The following is a 20,016-nucleotide window of genomic DNA, read 5'->3' as shown; positions in this document are numbered from 1 at the left end:
TGTGCCGAAGTATATATGATCCCTGTTTTGTCTTACACCGGCATGAAGATGTAGAAGTCTAATCTTCACAGGGTTACTATGCAGTCTTGAATTCCTGGATAAATAAGGAGATGCATGGGAAATAGAAAATGCTGTATTTTCTTTATGTCTATTCTCGGGGTGATTCACTGTTGGTATGACATCGTAATGTTCACCTGGACCATCAGTGTCAAACTCCAGTCCTTGAGGGCAGGTATCTTGTAGCTTTTAGATTGGTGTTTCCTGATCCAACACACCTCAATCAAGTGGCTGAATCACCTCCACAGGACGCAGCCAGGTTCTAATGACCTCATTATTTCATTTATGTGTATTTAAACAGAGATGTGTTCAAGTTAGAGGAGAGTCTCTAATTGTTGGTGGATTTTTCTGTGCTGAAATACTTTTACATGCTGCCATCCCAGGGCAACTTCTGCAACAGTAGCAGCTCCACTCCTTAGTTGAATCCTCTGTGGGAGACTGTTCTTGCCTTTGCTGGACTTTCTTGACCCTATATGTTTCAAAAGACCCCTCTTGGCTAGATTAGGCTGCAGTCTAATTAGCAGCAACCGTTCTGTTCTTCATTCAGATTAAGATGAGGGGTACCAGCTGCTCTGTCCTTGTTTGGCAGATCATATTTAGGGTAGATCATATTTAGGGTAAACATGATCTGTGATGATGGCAATTACATTAATTTTGCAAATAATTGCAGTCTATTTTCTTAAAGCAACCTAGACTCAACGCTAAATGCTTGCAAAAGAACAAATACAATGAAGTTTTTGGGCTGAGGGAAAGACGGCTGTAATTACACAAATATTCCTGTAGATGGCACCAACACATTCTGTGTAAAATGCAGCGTCAGAGGAAGAAACTGTTGCGACTCTTTGTGTTCTGGTTTTAAGCTGTGATCCATAAAAACAACTTAATGCGCCTTTTTAGCTGGACAATCAGCGACTTATTTCAACATGTTGGACGGCAGCACGTCTGGAAATGAACCGGGGCTCTCAGCTTTACAGAACCGGGTCTCTGAGCCCGCAGATGGGACCCCGTCCTCCAGGTTCCTGCAGGCTGAGCAGGAGCTCAACGCCCTCCTCCGAGGGCTCACCTTCGGAGAGCCCGTCCGCTACATCTACAACCCGCTGGAGTACGCCTGGGACACCCACCGCTGCTACGTGGAGAAGTACTGCCAGCCCGGGAAGACGGTCCTGTTCCTGGGGATGAATCCTGGACCTTTCGGCATGGCACAGACCGGGGTGGGCATCGTCAGCAAGATCACTGTTTACATTTAACCTGCTCTGCAAAACGGTTGTACCAAACTTTAAGGTGTTTTATTGGAGTTTTATGTTAACAACCAAATTTACGATAACCGTGAAGCAGAAGAAAAAAAAAATATTGAATTGGGTTTTATTTATTTCACAAATAGAAATCTCAAAAGTGTGGTGTGCATTTTTGTTCCCCTTCCAATAAAATACAATTCAACCAATTAACTTCAAAAGCCGACTAATCAGTGAATAGGCCATTTGGGTGCACAATGCGCTGTTCACAGATGAAAATTTAAAGAGTATGGTACAATTGCTAGCTGAGAGGCCAGCTAAGGAGACTAAATCAGAGAAACAGGCTTATGATAACTCTGGAAGAGCTGTAAAGACCCACAGCTTATCTGGCAGGGCTTGTTGACAGAACGACTATTATTTTTCCTCACAAATCTGGTCTTTGTAGAAGAGAATTGGAAAATGCCATATTTGGAAAAAAGCCAAAAGTCCTGTTTTATCACATGTAATGTAAAATAACAGCAAACATATGGAAAAAGGTGTTAGGGTCAGATTACACCAAAGTGGATGTTTTTGGCTTGCATGCAAAGGCCTTGTCTGTGTGGAGGAAAAATAACTGTAATTTCAACTATTTGTTGAAATTGTCACTTTGTTGTGACAGTATGAGACAGGTAATTTGTCGTTTTCCAGTGCTAGAGACAACCAGTTAGAGGCAGTTGGACGGTGTTAGTGCTGTCAATCACAGTCTCCTATGGCGCTGCTCATCTTACCTCCCCTTCTCCCCATTGCTGTTTGCTATGCTGCAGCTAGCCTGTTGTGAAGGCTCAGTCTAGATAGCATGGCCACCGATGAAGGCATAAAGGGTTTTTCTGTATTGGTAAGCCATCAACACATTTAGTGGAGGATGATTGGCAGCGCTAAGACCCTCCCCCTGATTCTGATTGGTTGTTTTTGGTTGGAGCGGTGCATTTTTTCAGATGGCAATAGTAATGCAAGTAGAATGTGGAGGAGATTGATCTTATCACAGATAATCTGTCTCATAATACTCTGTCACAGCATGGTGACAGGGTGAAATATGTAAAAAAATATATATATATTTTTGGTTTAAATAAAAGTTACATACTGCACTGTTAAGGTTCAGAATGTGTTTCTGTCTGTTTCAGGTCCCTTTCGGTGAGGTGAAGTCAGTCGTTGATTGGCTGAAGATCTCAGGTGAGGTCGGTCGCCCTGCTGAGGAGCATCCAAAGAGACGGATCCTGGGCCTCGGCTGCACACAAAGCGAGGTGAGCGGCGCTCGCTTTTGGGGTTTCTTCAGAAAGCTGTGCGGCGAGCCCGAGCAGTTCTTCCGCCACTGCTTCGTTCACAACCTGTGCCCGCTGATCTTCATGAGCGCCAGCGGGAAGAACTTGACGCCGCCAGAGCTGCCTGCAGCGGAGCGAGAGAAACTGCTGTCCCTGTGTGATGCGGCGCTCTGCAAAGTGGTGGAGGCGCTGGAAGTCTCCATGGTGATCGGCGTGGGGAAGGTTGCGGAGCAACGGGCGCGGCGGGCACTGTCTGCCTCGGGTGTAGTTAATGTCCGAGTCGAGGGCGTCATGCACCCGTCGCCCAGGAACCCGCTGGCCAATAAGGGCTGGGAGGAGGTGGCTAAAGCCAAGCTGGCTGACCTGGGTGTCCTCCCTCTGCTGAGTAGCAGCTAACGAGCTGGAGATCCAATCTGATGATTCATCAGGAGGTGAAGAGCTGCTGAAAAATGCTGCCTCTAATACCTTCCGACCATATGCTGCTCCATATTCAGCTTGTTATCGCAAACACCGTCTCTGACCTCTGTGGAGAAATCTTAACACAAGTCTACAGAGTTGGCATGTCTCCCCTTCAGTAATGACTGCATGAAGTGCATTAAATATTCATCCTCAGAACTACAAAACATCACTGTTTCTGTTGTAGAAACTGTTTGTACGTTTCAGGTTTCTTGCTGGTAGATTGCCCACATCTGAGAAGGGAGTTTGGTCCGTCGTTATGCTGAACTTTATGCAGGACTCATGCATAAAGTTCATGCATGAGTGAAGTAGGGCTCTCAGAAAGGTATGGCATTTTATTTCTGAATGTATTTTGGGCTAACTTGGTATGAAAATAAGAGTAAACAAAAGTATCTGTATTTCTGGACTTGGTTTATAACCCCAGGGTCTAAATGTGCCAGCCTTCCTTCCTTCCTTCCTTCCTTGTCTTGCTACCTTTCTGGTGCAGTTTCTTCTTTCCTTTTTTGTCTCTTTCCTATCTTCCTTCTGTCATTCTACCTTTATCTCCTACTTTGGTTCCTTTGATTGTGTCTTGACGTTCCTACCTTCTTTTGGTTCTTTCGTTCCCCCTTCTGTCCTAATTTTCTTTCATTTCATTCTGTTATTCTTTCTTCCATTCTTTCCTTTCTTCCTCTCATTCTTGCATCCTTCCTTTCTTTCTTTTGCTCTTTGTGTCCCTTCTTCCTTCCTTCCTTCCTTCCTTCCATGTTTATGACTTTGCAGCTTTATGTTTTGTAGAAATTTGAGTCGCTCCATTATGTGTAGGGACATAAGCTCTCCATCTGAAGTTTGCCAGTGAACATCTGAATGATTGAGAGTGCATTAAATATTAATCCTCAAAACTGAACCTGTTCTAGTCAGATGAGACCAAAATCCAGTTCTCTGTGACGGAGCCAAAACATACTGCTGGGGCACAATTCAGCAGGGAATCAAACTGTTATTTCTTCCATATATCTGAAGCTCAGGACACTCTGTTCCCCTTTTGTGTTGTAATGAAAATGACAACAAATATGTAGAAATAATTCATCAGTTAGACTTTAGTTCCAGCCAGGTGGTTTATCAACAGATTAAAATGTTATCCACAATGATTCATTAAATGACTGTTACCACGCCGACTCAGTTAGCACTCCTATCAAACTACTAAAATGGCACCTAAATGTAACCATGGCTACATCTTATATCTACGTATGCTGCATTACATCCTGTTGAATGAAATGTTACAAATGTGAGACGCTATTTTTTTATACTTCTGTTTATCTTTTTTGTTATATTTGGTTTGTTTTCATAACGTGTTGGTTGTTTTCCTCCGGTCTGTTTTAGGGTGCTGTGTCTTTGCTACTAAAATAAAAACACTCCTGTCTACAAATAAATGTTAAGTCTTTTCTTAATATTTTGTTTGCTGGAAAATATAAAAGTCATAAAAAATGTTTAATTTTTACCTGTGATTCAGCATGTTTTTTGCCACTTATTATAAATACTTTCGCAGTATGTTAAACAAGCACCAACCTAGTTTGAAAATATTTATAACAGGAAGGCTGAAAAGTGAACTGCACTTGGTTTATTTAGTCTTTTTGAGCTGCCAGCCTCTGAAGATCTGCCCTGTCTTGAAGCTTGATGACAATTAAATTGATTTCATCATCAAAGAATGTTGGCATAGTAATGAAACATTTATTGCCAATTTGAAGTCCATGGATAAATTGGAGGAGTCTAAAATATGTGAAGTCTTATTGTTTTCTTAGCTTGCCTTCTTTTTCTCTTATTTTTGGTTATATCTTAGCCGTGGAGCGCCGCTGCACTGCCATCTAGCGTCCAACGTGGGAACAACATTTTAGCAAAGTCAGGATATAAATATAGTAAGTAGCCTACAGCTTGCCCTGAACATGAAACTTAAAAATAATGAATTTGCTTAAACAGCAAACATTTTATGTAAAAACATATATGTAAAAAAATATATGTATTTTTTTACATATATGTAAAAAAAAAAAAAGGTTCATATGACTTTAGTTATTTTTGTCCCTTGTTGTTGGTATCATTTACACGGTGTGACAGTATCTCCCCAGTTCTGGACAGCCTCTGGTTATTGCAACATGTCCAAACTACAAGTAGCACACTCTCAGAATATGTTTTCTTTTCTGGGAGTTGAAGTCTTTAGAGCGACTTTGCCTCCTTCCCAGCAATGCACTCACTACATCTCCCATAATCCCTTCTGTATCTGAGATGTTTATCTGGACTCCACATGGTCCAGGGGATGTTGTGAAACTCCTGCACCTGACAGAATTGCACATCACTTTCTCCAGACTGATCGGATCTCTCACGAGGAGCTGAAGGCAGGCGTACATTTCTCAAGAGATTAAGGTCTGATTCATTGTTCATTATCAAAATCTGACATTTAAATAAATAAAAGAAAAACTTGCATTAAGATGAGTTTTAAATGGATTTTTTAAATTTATAGATCTAAACTTAGCAAGTGTGACATCATTTTAAGGGTTTTGGATTGAAATTGACATTTTTAAAACATATTTCCTCTGAAACTTTGCTCAAACAAATTTAATAACGTTTTTCTTTTCGTGTTAGAAGGATTAGATTACTTTTTACTGTGACTAAGTAAAATACTTTTAAGATAACTCATTCTAAAATCTGATTCATAATTTCCATTATTCCTATTGTTTACTCTTGGAGTATTTAAAATGACTTGCAGGTTTTGCTTTAACTAAACTCCAACAGAGAGTGTGTGTGCGTGTGTGTTCGTGTGTGTGTGTGTGCGTGTGTGCGCGTGTGTGTGTGTGTGTGTGTGTGTGTGTGTGAGCTCCTTGCTTGCTATGAGCACACAGCTGCATTCCTGAGCTCAGCTATCACCTTTCATCAGCTGTTCTCATCCAGAGGGAAACTGGAGCTCATCAAACCAGACCCATGTGTGTTTTCTTCCTCAACAGCAGAGCTTCCTGTTACTTATGGATAAACAGCCGGCGGTGGTGTTTCGAAATGTGGGACAGTTGTACTTCCCCCAAACCAGGGTGGAGTGCCATTACAGTCTGACATCAGAGCATGGGTGGAGCAGCAGTGACTGGATAGGGATTTTTCAGGTATAATAACCCACGTTAGCATCAATTCTTAACCCTTGAGTGAATGATGGAAAGAATCTGCTTCACCCAATTTGTGTTTTACGGGTTGTACTGTGTCTCCTGTGTGGTAGATGGGCTGGTCTTCAGTCAAACAGTATCACACCTACACATGGGCTCTGGTTCCTGAGGGCTACACGGAGGGAACCAGCGTCGACCACTGTGCCGTTTTCCAGGGTACCAGTTAAATTTATGAATTACTTGCAGCACGTCTCACCACTCTCAGCAACAATATAATCAGACTGAATCTGTATCCATGACTCACCAGAGAGTCATGGATACAGTGCTGTATTTATAAAGCACTTTTAAAACAACACAGTTTGACCAAAGTGCAATAAAAACAACTCAATTATAACAGTGACTGTAAAAACGAACACTTCAAGTTGGGTTAAAAATGAGCTTTAAGAGAAGATTCAGTCAACAACAGCTTTTTAACATTTTTCCACAGGTGAATCCAAAACTATTCATGCCCTTGACAGATTTTTATTGATACTTATTTCACTTTGTTTTGTTATCATTTTAAAGACACCTGCCTCCAACAAAAATGATTAATAATTTGCATAGATTTGGGGCTTAACTGCAACTGTTTACAAAAAAAATCAGTAGTTTCTCAATATTCTTCTCTCTCTGTCCTAATTGATACATTAACAGCATTTTGCTTTTTTGTAGAGAATAACATATTTTAAAATATATTTACTCTGGTTACTGCAAGTTTTTAACATTGTAAAAGACACATCTTTCAGAAATGATACATTTGGTGTCGCAGGGTTTAGACATCCAGATTCCTGGCACTGTAATCCGTCTATAACACAGAACAATAAAAAACTGCTTCTGTACTTAATATTTAATTTATTTTATAAAGATTCAGCCAATGTGGGTACAGTGAAGCATTGAAGATGCTTTCTCTCATAGCGCCAAAAAATGAATCAGGCAATATTGTTAGCTTTTTTGAAACTCTGCACATTTCCCTGCGTTGTAATATATTTGAGAGTGTGCTACTTGTAGAGGTCATTTTAATATCATAAACTGTAAGATGAATTTTGTGTGCATGAAAAAAACAAGGAACATTGAAATCATGTTTTGCATTTTAACAGAAATATGTAAACTATTTTAGCTAAGTAGAACAGGTTTATAAATATGCAGCTGACTCAGGAGTGCTTGCTGTTGCAGGTTTTAAATGCTTTTCCACAGTTTCCAATACAAAACCCAAAGAATTGAGATCAACTAAGAATATCCAGCTCAAGAGCTTTTTATCTATTAACCTGTTACTGTTTAGGTTTATCGTATTTGAAACTATAACCCTGAATATAAACGGTAAAGCTTTATATTTCTTCTGCAGCGTCGTACTTGCCTCGCCCCAGTGCTGTGGAGTACCAGTTTGTTTATGTGGATAAGGTGGGAAAGGTTTGTGCTCGCAGTCGTCCGTTCACGTTCTGTGCCCCGAAGCCGCTGGAGGAGCTGGAGACGCTGAAGGAAGAACAGGATGAGGAAGGTGGAGAGGAAGAGGAGCTGATGCTGGTCATTCCCAGAGCGCAGCTGCTGCAGGTGAGGGATTCACTGTGATGATAAACTGTGATGAAGACACCAACGTTGAGGAATTAGCAAATCCTCTGACTGGTTTCTGTAAAAAGGAATGAACTCTTCCATGTTTGCCTTTATCGTCACCAGAGTCGGCTCGAGCAGAGCCTCAAAAAACAGGCGGGCTTGCAGCGAGCTCTGGATGAAGCCAAGAAGGAGGTGGAGACCGAAAAAGAAACCAGCAAAAGAGCAAGGCTGGAGTGGGAGACGGAGAAGCAGGCAATGAAGGAGGAGATCACTGAGCTCAGAGACAACCTGAGGCAGAGCTGTGAGATGCTGAAGAGGCTGGAAGAAAAACACACGGTAAGAAGGGCTTGGACACCGAATCACATTCATTTTTATCCACAAACTAAAACACACTGAACATAAATCCCACAGCAAAACTGTCATGAACACAGAGATACCCCCAACCCCATTTACATTTCCACATTTTGTCACATTACAACCACAAACTTAAATGTATTTCATTGAGATTAAATGTGATAGATCAAGACAAAGTTGTCCATAATTGCCAAGTGGAAGGAAATGTTCAGTATATTAGCAGATATTTTAAAAAGTGGAGTACAGCAGGAACTGAAACAGTAGAGAGAAAAGACTTCAATAAACTAACGATGTCTCTGGAGGAGCTGCAGAGAGCAGCTCAGCTGATTCTACAAGGACTGTCAGTCTGCTGACTTTTATGGATGACCAGCAAAATACAAACAAATATGAGAAGTCCCAATTTTATTTCTCCACAAACCTGCAAGAAACAAAAATAACCAAGTGGAAGAATTTGCTTTGTTTAAATCAGACTAACATTGATTTTTCTTTTTCTTTTTTTTTACTCTACATGCAAAATGCTTCGTGATGTTGAAAACTAATATTTTGCATCGTCTTGAACATACCATCACACAAAACGCGGCCATGGCAGCGTCTTGCTGAGGATATGATTCTTTTAAAAGAGACAGAGCGGCTTAAAAACCCAGCTGGAATCTAAAAAAAAAAAAAAAAAAGAGTTGAAATCTGTGGTGAAATTTTAAATTAAATTTCAGGTCTGGTCTGACTAATATCAAGCACAGAAAGTCTCAGTCTCTTTAGGTCCAGATTTGGTATCTATATTGCCCCTAAGACTTAGCTTTGAGTCTAAAAAATAACTTCTTCTTGTAAAGGAAATTTGGAAACCATGCTTGAATTTCCTCGCACTCCTCAGTTTTTGGAAAACTCTTTTCATCCGAAGCTTGCAGCTTTAATGTTACAAAAGGTTTCCAAGTGATATTTTCTAAAACATTGTAATCAATCGTGTCTTATGCTGAAAGGATGTAAAGTACAGTCAGGAAATTCAGAGCTCTGACCTGAGAAAACTTGTGGCTGAAAAGGGCGAGAACCAGCAGCAAGTCCAAGACCTGAGGGATGAGGTGAAGGTTCTGGCTGACAGAGAAGAGCAAGCAAACATGGAGCTGCAAAGGTAAGAGTCTGAAATATTTATGTGACTGCATCTCATTAATTGCAACTAAAGCTAACTTTATCTTTGTTTTCACAGGTTGAAGGAGAGAGTGAAGAAAATGTCCTTCCAGATAAAACATGATGAGGAAAAAAGGAAATCCCTGCAGGTATGAAACTCTGATGGTAGCTTGGTCACAAAGCTTTGTGAAAACAACAAGTTACATTTTTCTTTTACTTCAGTAATTTCATTATGAAGTATCGCTACTCTTACTTGAGTAAAACCTCTGGATACACTGTGAGAAAAACTGAATGAAGAAAAAACTTGCTTTAACAAAAAATTCACCAGATACACACACACACACACACACGCCCACACACATATCTGCAATTTCTGTTAAAGTTTCATAAGTTTTATATTGAAACTAATTAATTTGGAAATTTTTCATTTGCCTGATTTTGTTATTTTTGTTATTTATAACATAATTACAATTATTTTGTAATTATGTTATTTATATAAATGATTTTCATTTTGGTTTTTAAAATACCAAATTTTCCACATAACTGTCAATTTTTGTCCATTTGATGATCCCCAAACCTGATGTTTTGATCAGTTACTCAGTATTTAATACTTTTTACTTTTGAGTAATTTCTTGGACGGTTACTTGAGTAAAAATTTGTTGAAGCTACTCTTACTTGTGCACAGTTTTTGGGTGCTCTACCCACCCTCTGTACCTCTGATTATTTCAGTGAGTCTTCATCTCTTCACCAGGTGGAAGTGGAGGCCTCGGCTGCAGAGCTGCACAGCCTGCAGGAGCAGCTGGAAGCCAGCGACCATGTGGCCGAAGGCCTGCGCAACGAGCTGCGAGACCTGAGCACCCAGCGCAACCACACCCACGCTGAGCTGCACCAAGTCCGCCTCCAGGTGGCGCAGTTCACCCTGCAGCTATCAGACCAGGACCTGGCCCTCAGGGAGGAGCGGGCCACCTGGGCCCTGGAGAGAGAGGCTTACAAGCATGCAGCAGAGGTGAAGATCCAGCAGGACGTGGTGCAGGGCATGTGTGAGACATATGTGGAACCAAACTTATTCTCAATCCTATTTTTATCAATTTTTGTGCAGATTGCCAAGAAGAAAGTCCAGGATCTGAGCTGTGAGCTGCAGAGGAAGGAGGAATGGCTCCAGGAGGAGAGGACTGAACGAGACAACCTGGAGGCAGAGCTCGGGAGAGAAGAAGTGAGCTACCAAAACACAACAAAAGTCAAAGCATCAACACACCATCAGCACAAAACTTGATGGGCGTCGCACATAGTTGCTCGGTTGCTCAGAATGTGTTTCGGAGAAGCATTCCAGAGTTCGGCGCAGTTCTTTTCTTACACGCACGCTGGCAACCAGAGCAAACAGTTCCCGACATGTGATCAGCGGGCCAGGAGGCGGGCCATGTCAGATGTCACAGGGTGTGAGGTCGCTGTTCCCCCTGCAGGTGCTGCTGAGCGACGCCAAGCGAGAGCTGCAGGAGCTGAAGGCCGCTCTGAGGAAGGTCCAGAAACTCAGAGAGCAGGAGCTACTGCACAAGCAGGCAAGGCTTCAACGCCACTCAGGGTTCATTGTAAAACTTCTTTCATTGTCATCGTTTTGCTTGAATGCATTATTCTAAAAATCATAGTGAAACATGATTCCCCGATGCCCAGCTTCATCTCCAGAGGAAGTTCATCTTCTGCTTATCTGATGCCCAGCATGTAGACTGTGTAGCTAAATATGTCACTTTTAGTAAATAAAATTATTTTCAGTTTAGTAAATAAATACATCTTTTTTACAACTAAAATGTTACCAATTTGTGCTTTAAGTCCAGGTGTTCATCTGATTCACAGTGTTAGATTTTCAAAGTAGAAACCTGACATAAACATATAATCTATAATCACAAATCACAGATAGTAATTTACTGTCAAACATGAAATATGATCATCAAACGTTTAGATTCATACAGTTTGGGCAGAATGAGCCTGTTTTTAATTTGAAATAAATAAATTAGCTATATTGTGTCACGTGTTAAAGTAGGTAAACTTACTGCACACATATTCCAGTTTGCACTTTTTAATTACTTTTAACTGAGTTGAATGTCTGAGTTAAAATAGTTGTCTAAAACCAAATCTCTCTTAACCTGGAGTTATAAACGTGAACTAGAGCTAAGCAAGAGTTTAGCACTATTTGCCTTTCAATTGAAATGAAATCAATTCTTCATTTATTTCAAACATGTAAAATGTCACAAAAAAATAAAATAATAAAGAATAAAACAGAATTATTTCAGAAGTTTGCGAAATGTTCTGCATGCTGTTTTTGTTGTGTGTGTTTTTTCAGAGATATTATTCTAATCTTTATTGTCTTACTGTGATAATCTGTATGACTGAAACCTTCCAGGATTTGGTGACTTGCATTCGGCAGCTGGAGGTGAAGCTGGGCATCGGGGAAGAAGCAAACCCAAACATCACAGAAGTTAAATGTATCTGTAAGTATGGAAAAGGATTTCCATGAGCCGGACCGGTAACTTTATTCTAAGGAGGCTTAAAATAAGGAATATTATGAAACTGCTCCAGGTTCTTCATCTGAGAAAGGGGATTTCGCTCCATCAGCCAGATCTGCTTCTTCATCTTCCTGCCCGGAGGAAAGCTCCACCTCTGAGATCCCAGCTGAGACTCTCAGCCAAAGCGAGGGTGACGAGTCGCCCGTTGACTCACAGGTACGCCCGCCCGCCTGCTCAGCCCTAAACCAAACAACCATTAACAGCGCCTGCTTTAGGGATTGACCCACTCTGAGTGGGTAAATATTTGATTGTTGTCTCAAGGGATTCCTGCAGCTCTGCTGTGTCATGAGTGTTTGCTCCAGTTTCATTGTTGAACATCCGGGTTTCTGCCTGCTTCAGAAACAGGCCGGGGCAAGACAATCTGTCTGCAGGGATGAAGTGAATAAATTAGACGAAAGCAAACACTGTGTAATAAGAAAAATTATAAAATAACCAAAGATCACCTCAATAACTAGCCTGTTAATATTCAAATGTAAATCATGTAATTGCCACTGAGCACAGAAGAGACATATTTACAATTGAGACATGTTTATTTTCTAACTGAAAGGAGATTACATTTTTAATTTAGTAATCATGCAAGGTAAATGCTACTTTATGTGTTTGGATTATTTTGTTTTTACTGCCAAGGCTGCCACCCCCCTTGTGTTGTTTTATGCTGTAGCAAGTTAACTAAACAAACTCCAAGCTTCAGAAAAGAACATCATATTGTTGGAATGTCACCAATAATTTTATTATCTTGCAGTACTGTTGAAGAGGAGGAGAGAAATAAAAATAGCATACCTAATAATGAAAATGTTTATGTTTTTCCTTTATATGCCGCAGCACAGCTGGCTGCTATGTTAAATTAGAAAGTAGCACGTTAAATTATAATGAGAAATCACTTCAAAAATTTGCAATGAGCCACATCCTCCTGTGTTTGACATGCAGAAATCATTTTTAGTTTTCAATGTAGCACATAAAAGTCATATTTCCCTGGAAGCTGGTAAATCCAACCCTGGAAATACTGGTCGGCATCCCAGGCTCTGACTCAAGTTTTTTTTTTTTTTTTTGGTCTGTGAAATCAGGATGAAAAATCTCAGCTCAGCAAACCCCAAACCGGCGAAGCGAAGCAGCTGATCCTGCCTGAACTCGTCAACCCCGTCCTGAGGTGAGAACAGTCCAGCATTGCTCCGGATATCCTCTCTTACACAATCTTTTCTGAGAGGCTGCGTCGCTGAAACACGTCAGAGTGGAAATGTACATCGTGCTGATGAGAACTTTTCATCCCTCCATCGGGATTATATATGTCATATTTAATCTGCGGCTTTTGATTTGTTTGAACCACTCTTTTTTAAGATCAAATGATGCATATAACTCGAATGATTTAAAAAAACAAAAAAAACAAGAAATGGCAGCACAAGTTTTAATTATTAACACAGAGTCAAATATATGAACACAGCCCACTTTGCACCAGAACTGCATGCTTTTTGTAGTCATCAGTAATCTTCCACCATATTTATTCCTGGATATTTAACAGGAGGATTTAGTAAAATCAACCTTTTTGAGCTACATGTCACGTTATAATGTTATTTCTTCATCTAAAACAGACCTGGAGTGTTGCTTTGGTTCTCTTATGCATGTGGAGTTATGATGACGCGCTGAAGGTGGAGTGTCGGAAAAAGTAGGAATTTCTTAAACAGACAGAGGCCCAATTTCAATGCATCAAGTTCGAAGTCGACATATGCAGCATTTTTATAAAAACTGAAGGTAACATAGTTACTTGATTGTGCTAGAAAATATCACCATGCGCCTGGGAAATACAATTGTCAGACATGGTGGTGGGAGCATCATGCTGAGGGTTTGTTTTTCTAATACTTATGCACTTCACAAAGATGAAGGAATAATGAATGAGAACTACCTATAAACTAAACTTCTGCTAAAACCTTCAACTAGAGGGCTGAAACGTGGACATGTTGGGTTTTCCAACAGGACAATGGTCTTAAACTGGACTTTTAATGGGTTAAACAGGTTAACTGATCTGATCCCTGATTTATGATGCTTAGAAATGTGCTGGGCTGTGTTTAAAAGCCAAGTCCATGCCTGGAAACCAAGCAGGCACAATGAGCTGCACCATTTCTAATGACAAGAGTTGCTACATTCCAGTCAGAATGGAAAAACTGTGCAGTCGATTTTCCTTCCAAGGAACATTTCACCAGTGAGTCGTCAGAGACATTAAGTACACATTAAAAATAACACAAGCTCTAAATAACTGTGTTTGTATTTAGGAAAAACGCTCCAACTAAATCATCGAAAGCCCCAAATTGTTGTGAAGCTGCTGCCCACGGTGACGGAGGTGTACCACAAATTAAAATAGTGATTCGTTTAAAATCAGCTGCAAACATAAAAGTTTGTTCTCTATTACGATATTGTTTGATTGCATGTTCTGTGAAACTTTCATCTGTTTTCTCTGCAGTGAGCTGGCTGACTCCCCAATGTGGTAACAGAACAAGGAGCAAGCAGCTTTGGTGCCACTAATGTTTATTTGAATCCAAACTAAACAAAGAGCATTTAGTTAGCATTTGTTTCTTATATTTGTGAAAATGCACTTTAATTTTTTATTTTTTTCCTGAGTGGTCAATCATGTTATAGGAAATATTTCTCGTGTTATTTGCGAACCTCGACTCAGGTTACATGGATTTTAGTACTTGTAATTCAGTCCTTTGTGTTCCAGCCCTTAACCTTGTTGTAATGTGAATATGTGGCAAATGTTGTGAGAAATATGCTGTTGGCCTGACTGTCATACTCTACGTGTTGTTCTGGTGCTATTTTGGCCCCAGGGTTTTTGCATGAGAGCATGACTCCTAAAACCGTGTCAAATGTGTGGGCGTGCGATCACGGCCAAGTGTGAAATGGTCTGTTTCAGCTTTTCAAGCACCGAGTCAGGCTGGAGGAACGTGAATGCCTGTCTGCAGCGCCGCAGAGTTGGGAAACTGCGTTCAGGGTTCTCAGTAAAATGCTAGCAAGTGTTGTTCGGTTTCTGTGCTTTGTTGACATGATACTGACAGGAAAAAAGATCCCGATCTTTAAAATGATACACAGACATCTGCATGATGGAGGTCTTCACTTGACTGGAGTTAAAGCTAGTATGAAAAATCATGTAAAGTATATATATTTATCTTTTTACCAAAATCATTAAAAACACATATATCGCCTCCTTTGTGGTGAACTCAATTTACAGAGAGAACATCACTTATAACATTTGGCCAGGCTGGCACATTTACTTTTCATTTTATAGAAATACTGTATAAAAATTACCTAAAAACTGTAAAAACAGTTAACAGTTAATAAGCTTATTGTTAAAAAATTCCTCTTTTTGAAAGAAAATGGCAAAAACAATTAAACTTAATTAGCAACATTGTTTAAAAACTGCTCTTTTTGAAGTACTGCAAAAACAGTTAACTTTAATTACCTTTATTTTATTAAAATACATCGTTATAAAAAACTGTAAAAACAGTGACATTTAATTAGCTTTATTTTCTTAAAAGCCCTGTTTTAGAAGTACTGCAAAAACAGTTAACTTTAATTAGCTTCATTTTTTTTCAAATAGCTCATATAGCATAAAAAACTGTAAAAACAATGAACTTAGCTTTATTTTTTTTTTAATTGTTCTTTTTGAAAAACTGTAAAAGCAACTAACCTTAATTATCTGTATTTTGTAAAAATTGCTCCTTTTTTTGATTTTTCGGCTGAAGTGGCTTAGTTAGAGCCACTATGGAGGCTCTTAGGAGCCACTTGTGGGTCTGGAGCCGCAGATTGCTGACCTCTGCTTTAGTCCATAGTCCTGGTTCCTGTGTTTCGCTTTCTTCTTTTCAGCTTTTCTAAAGGATTCAGGTCTGGAGACTGAGATGGACATGGAAGAAAGTTGAATAATTTCTGTTAATTATGTTTTGAATCAGTGTCCCCAAATAACCCATTTGTTTATTTTAATTGAATTAATAGAAATCAACAACTAGATACAAGCAGCAATTTTTAACCCCCGTAAAAATGTCCTCAAATTATTATTTTAGGGCAAGATTATGTTACTGCAATAAATGTAAATAAAATGAAATCAATTTTTAAGCATCTTTTCCAGTGGTTCCCACAAATGCGTCCATGTCTGTAAATGTTTGTTGGGAAAAAAAAAAATTAAAAAAGTTGAGACAACTAGACACTATAATGTCTGAGAACAAAAAAAATGCTTTTATCAAAATACAAGAAACATAAAACATTTAATAGTAAGCATAAAAAAAGCAAACATAGTTTCAGCCTCTCGTAGAAATGTAACCGGAGCATTTCAACACAGTTTTTGAATTTGTTTGTAGCTGTGTGCAATAGTCAGAGACATCAAAGCTAATTTGGTTTCTCAGATATAAGAAGACACAAGATGAATGTCGCTCCCTGAACACAACATGCCTGGAATAAAATATTAAAGACATTTATCAGCAACAACAAAATGTTAGAGAGATGAGATTTATCCAGCTTCATTATTTAAAAAAACAAAAAGTAAAATCTTGCCCAACACAAAGTGACTTATCTGTCTTTGGTCTTGTATTGTTACATATCTATGCTTATCATATTGCTGGCTTGAGAGTTTGGCAACAACCTCTGTGGTTAATTTATTGCACCGGCTCAAATTCAAGATAATTAATAACATCAGAAACAAAGCATTTACTTTGAAATTAATAAGCATTATATGATCTGAAGAGATCATAAGAAGTGTAATTTTGGCTGGTGCTATGCAATTACTATGTTACAATGTGTGTGTGTGTGTGTGTGTGGGTATGTGGGGGTGTGTGTGCGTGTGTGTGTGTGTGTGTGGGTAGGTGTGGGTGTGTGTGGGCGTGTGAGTGAGTGAGAAACGTTTAGATCCAACAAGAACAAATACAGCTTAGTGAAAATCCTGACAACTTTAGTTTTGCCTTTTTGATGGCTTTTAATCTGATTCTAAATACTTTGTTTTTAATATGGAAGACTTCAGTCCTTTTGGTACTCAACACAAGTCTTTCATTTGATCAGTTTTTATTCTGTTAGCAAAGAACTGTAATATTTTATCTCACTAAAATATCACCTGGTGCTTCAGGAGGACACCCGTTTACTGCTGATGCTGGATGATCATTTTTGATCAATTAACAATCGTTCCAATTAATTCATCTTTGAGATGAGGCTTTTAAGTCTAAATAACTTCTTCAGTAATGTTTTCTAACTTGTAACCAGAGCCGGCCCAAGGTATAGGCAAACTCATGGGACATTTAATTCGTCTCTGATGTCAAACTTTGGAACGATTTGACCCCGAAGTTGAACACGCTCCAGTCACAATCTGATCTGTGGGATCAGCTAACTACTATTAATACAATGCATTTTCTCTATTTTATACATTAAACACTAAAGTAACATGATAGTTTGTACAACATTGTGTACGATACCGGTTTACTTAGATACAAATTGTCAGAAGTACTAATAGATATTTTATATCTGTGACTTTTAAAATATTTTAGATAAACAACCCAAAACTGTTGACTTTCCCAATTCTGAGTTGATTTCAAAATGACATATTTATCAACAATCAACCTGCTTTTAAATTTTCTCTAAAGGCTTCTGGACATCAAATTTAAAACGAAAGCCCTTTACATTTAAAAAGTAGCTTTATTAGTTTATTAATTTATAGATTTAAAACATCCTAAGTTTAAGCGGGTCAGTGATGGCTCTCCAGATCAAAGCCCGCTTTGGACAACTTTGGACCGGCTCTGCATGCATCCAGTGTGTTCAGCGTAAACCGATGATACTGCATATTCAATTTAAAATGCATCTTTTTGAGAGTTTCATCTATTAAATTTATTTTTAATAGTTTATAAATGTAGCTTTAAACATGGAATTTGTGTAAATGTGGAAAGCTACTATTTTTGGCATTATTTTAAAATCTTTGTTTCTTTATCCCATCTGCGCTTTCGAGCTTGAATTGTTGAAAATGGCACACACACGCCCACACACACACGCACCCGCCCCCCTCACACACACGCACTCGCCCCCCTCACACACACACCCTCCTGAGTATATTTATTTTAATATCTGTTTAAATATCTTTACTTGCAATATCACAAGTTCTTTCTTGACTTTATGTGACTGGGATTTTTAGTTTTGCAGAAACTGTTACACAGAAAGGTGAGACAGAATCAACCTGAGAGTGAAGGATGACCCCTCTGAAGATTTAAAGATTTTAATGGGGGGTCAGAAATATTAATATAGATTTATTAAAAGGATGAGAGATATGTTTGCATTTTTTCCTATTTGGCACCAAAGTTAAAACACCAGCTTTCCTATCATCCTCTCAAATAATTTCAAGACTGAAAACTTATTGCGATTTCTCTGAGTTTGAGTCCTGCTCATGACTCTCTTGTCTCTCTATCACACTTTTAAATGCTCTTGTCCAATAAAGCAGAAATGAAAAGGGTTAAAGTTCAAACTTCACACGCATCGAGTCGAATGAGAGTAAAAAATATACCAAACAAAAGAAGAGGCAAACAGACGTAAAGGTAACATGCTCAGGAAAAGGACGTACACAGAAAAAAATAAGTTGCATAATCTCTGAGAAGTAACTCTGAGAAGACATTCGTGGCACATGAACACCATGTAGAGCTCAGCTGCTGCAATCAACCATTTTATACAGAGCATAGCCCTTAAGAGACAGAAGAGGAGCTCCTTTTCTTCCTCCCAGCAATCCTTGCTGCTCCGTGTTGAACTCAGAAACATTTTTGCAAAGTCACGTCGATATTTTAATGGTGCCCTCATTCATCCACTGAAATGTAGTGCTTTTTCTCTTTGTTTAGTTGCTTCCTATTCTGAATTGAAAACAGTTTCCTTGAAGTCAGTATGTACAGTTTATCATAATGTCATTAACGAGCCTAAATCTGTGAGGAGGTGTTGCTCTGTGCGGCTCAGCGGTCTCTCAGACAGGAAGCAGCCTTCCTCTCTCACTGCGTCTTTCCCGCCACGGCCTTCTTCTGTGCCGCCTCCCCCCACGGCTCGCCGTCGCTGTCCGCCCCCCACTCCCTCTCCTCGTCCCAGTAGTCGTCCTCTTCCTCCTCCTCCTCCTCTTCGAAGGCCGACTCGTACGTGGACTTCTCCTCCTGCTTGATGGCCTGGATGGCCGGTGGAGGGGCCGAGGCGCTGTCGCTGGAGTCGCTGCTGTCCTCGAAGGCGTCCGGGTTCTCCAGCATCTCCCTGATCAGAGGCGGCATGGGGCCCGGGATCTCCGTCTTGAGGGTGATGGCTCGCTCTGCACCTGCGGGCGAGCAGAGAGGCTCAACGTCAAAACAAATTGTTCTCCTTTCAGAGGAAACAAGTGGACCTAAGCTGTGCAGATTGCACACGGTGCTTTGCAAATGTACAAACTTTAATTTTATTCAGATTTTTAGACATTTTACACAGAGTAAAGCTGAACGAAGTTGCTTACAAAAACACCTGAAAAGTGTGGCATGCATTTGCATTCAGTGGGAGTGGGAATCTGAAAAGAGTTGATGGAGAAGGCGGATGGAGCTGAATGCAGAGCACTGCTTAACTTGCATATGTTAAGGAAAGACTGCAAACGATCCATTTTAGTTACTTTGCAGTCCCAACCATGAGTGACAAAACTGTGCAGACATCTTCCGTGTACATATTAAGTGATACAATATAGCAAAACCTTGTAAAAGTGACCTATTATATTTCCTTGAATAGGTTAGGATAGGTCTATGAAATATACAAAACGTGTTCATTACATTTCTTGGACAAAATTTTTAGTTAATGAGATTGTCTAGTTAGTTCTGCCTATTTTGAGCTCCTTTCAGAATGAGATGTCTCAGGGCATCTTGTTACTTTAAATCAAAATAAGCTGCTGCTGGCCACGCCCCCAACTCAACGTTTACACTCGTACATGAAAATGCCTATAAACAGATGTGCAATTATACAACCGCACATCTTTGAAAAGCAGACGTGGAGCTTCCTGCACAACCAACAAGAATGAAACAAGTGGTTTCTGGATGGTAAGTCAACTACGAAACCTTTGTCTTTTCCAGCAGCCATTGTACAGCAGTAAAACCAGATGACCAAACTCAGCTTGGGTTGCTAGGTGACAGGCTGGGCTTCGCTGGGGTTGCTACTTTTTGCTGCTTTTAGAAGCCGTAGAAACCCAAATGGAAGTATGAAAACATACAAAATAGGGATTTTTCATAATATGTCCTCTTTA

The 20,016-nt window shown here is 39.7% G+C and overlaps 3 protein-coding genes and 1 long non-coding RNA gene across 9 annotated transcripts in view; 3 read left to right on the top strand and 1 right to left on the bottom strand.

The window, feature by feature from the left end:
• The first annotated feature begins 849 nt into the window (after positions 1-849).
• On the top strand, positions 850-4,520 carry LOC116710065 (single-strand selective monofunctional uracil DNA glycosylase). The gene is made up of 2 exons (XM_032548866.1): positions 850-1,268; positions 2,450-4,520. The coding sequence occupies exons 1-2, from the start codon at positions 981-983 to the stop codon at positions 2,981-2,983; spliced, it is 822 nt and encodes a 273-aa protein (XP_032404757.1). The 5' UTR covers positions 850-980; the 3' UTR covers positions 2,984-4,520.
• Positions 4,521-5,219: 699 nt separating this feature from the next.
• LOC116710062 (calcium-binding and coiled-coil domain-containing protein 1-like) lies at positions 5,220-14,968 on the top strand. Of its 5 annotated transcripts, none has more exons than XM_032548863.1 (14): positions 5,220-5,437; positions 6,016-6,165; positions 6,276-6,378; positions 7,541-7,746; positions 7,870-8,082; positions 9,135-9,223; positions 9,299-9,368; positions 9,971-10,225; positions 10,319-10,432; positions 10,680-10,775; positions 11,615-11,702; positions 11,782-11,933; positions 12,842-12,924; positions 14,230-14,968. In XM_032548863.1, the coding sequence occupies exons 2-14, from the start codon at positions 6,034-6,036 to the stop codon at positions 14,255-14,257; spliced, it is 1,629 nt and encodes a 542-aa protein (XP_032404754.1). In that variant the 5' UTR covers positions 5,220-5,437; positions 6,016-6,033; the 3' UTR covers positions 14,258-14,968. The 5 variants fall into 5 exon arrangements, with proteins under 5 accessions (XP_032404754.1, XP_032404750.1, XP_032404749.1 ...); XM_032548859.1 differs by having other exon boundaries at positions 5,223-5,437; positions 6,019-6,165; positions 9,075-9,223; XM_032548858.1 differs by having other exon boundaries at positions 5,224-5,437; positions 9,075-9,223.
• A 336-nt stretch (positions 14,969-15,304) lies between these two features.
• On the top strand, positions 15,305-18,061 carry LOC116710064 (uncharacterized). Its single transcript, XR_004337032.1, has 2 exons — positions 15,305-16,566; positions 16,619-18,061. It is a non-coding gene; the product is annotated as an uncharacterized LOC116710064 (long non-coding RNA).
• LOC116710063 (retinoic acid receptor gamma-A) overlaps positions 16,006-20,016 on the bottom strand; it is a 50,443-nt gene continuing 46,432 nt past the window's right edge. For both annotated transcript variants that reach the window (XM_032548864.1, XM_032548865.1), the window contains one exon: positions 16,006-19,074. In XM_032548864.1, the coding sequence (XP_032404755.1) occupies positions 18,764-19,074 (311 nt within the window). In that variant the 3' untranslated portion in view covers positions 16,006-18,763. The remainder of the gene's footprint in view (positions 19,075-20,016) is intronic.

Source organism: Xiphophorus hellerii, chromosome 20 (genome assembly GCF_003331165.1).
Source record: "Xiphophorus hellerii strain 12219 chromosome 20, Xiphophorus_hellerii-4.1, whole genome shotgun sequence".
NCBI lineage: Eukaryota > Metazoa > Chordata > Actinopteri > Cyprinodontiformes > Poeciliidae > Xiphophorus > Xiphophorus hellerii.
Note: the sequence above shows the minus strand (reverse complement) of the source record. Positions and strands in the feature narration are given on the sequence as shown.

Coding starts and splice junctions, on each gene's coding strand:
- LOC116710065 (XM_032548866.1), top strand. CDS start 981: ATGTTGGACGGCAGCACGTCTGGAAATGAACCGGGGCTCTCAGCTTTA. Junction 1,269..2,449: donor TCGGCATGGCACAGACCGGG/GTGGGCATCGTC, acceptor TGTCTGTTTCAG/GTCCCTTTCGGTGAGGTGAA.
- LOC116710062 (XM_032548859.1), top strand. CDS start 6,034: ATGGATAAACAGCCGGCGGTGGTGTTTCGAAATGTGGGACAGTTGTAC. Junction 7,747..7,869: donor CCAGAGCGCAGCTGCTGCAG/GTGAGGGATTCA, acceptor TATCGTCACCAG/AGTCGGCTCGAGCAGAGCCT. Junction 11,703..11,781: donor CACAGAAGTTAAATGTATCT/GTAAGTATGGAA, acceptor AATATTATGAAA/CTGCTCCAGGTTCTTCATCT.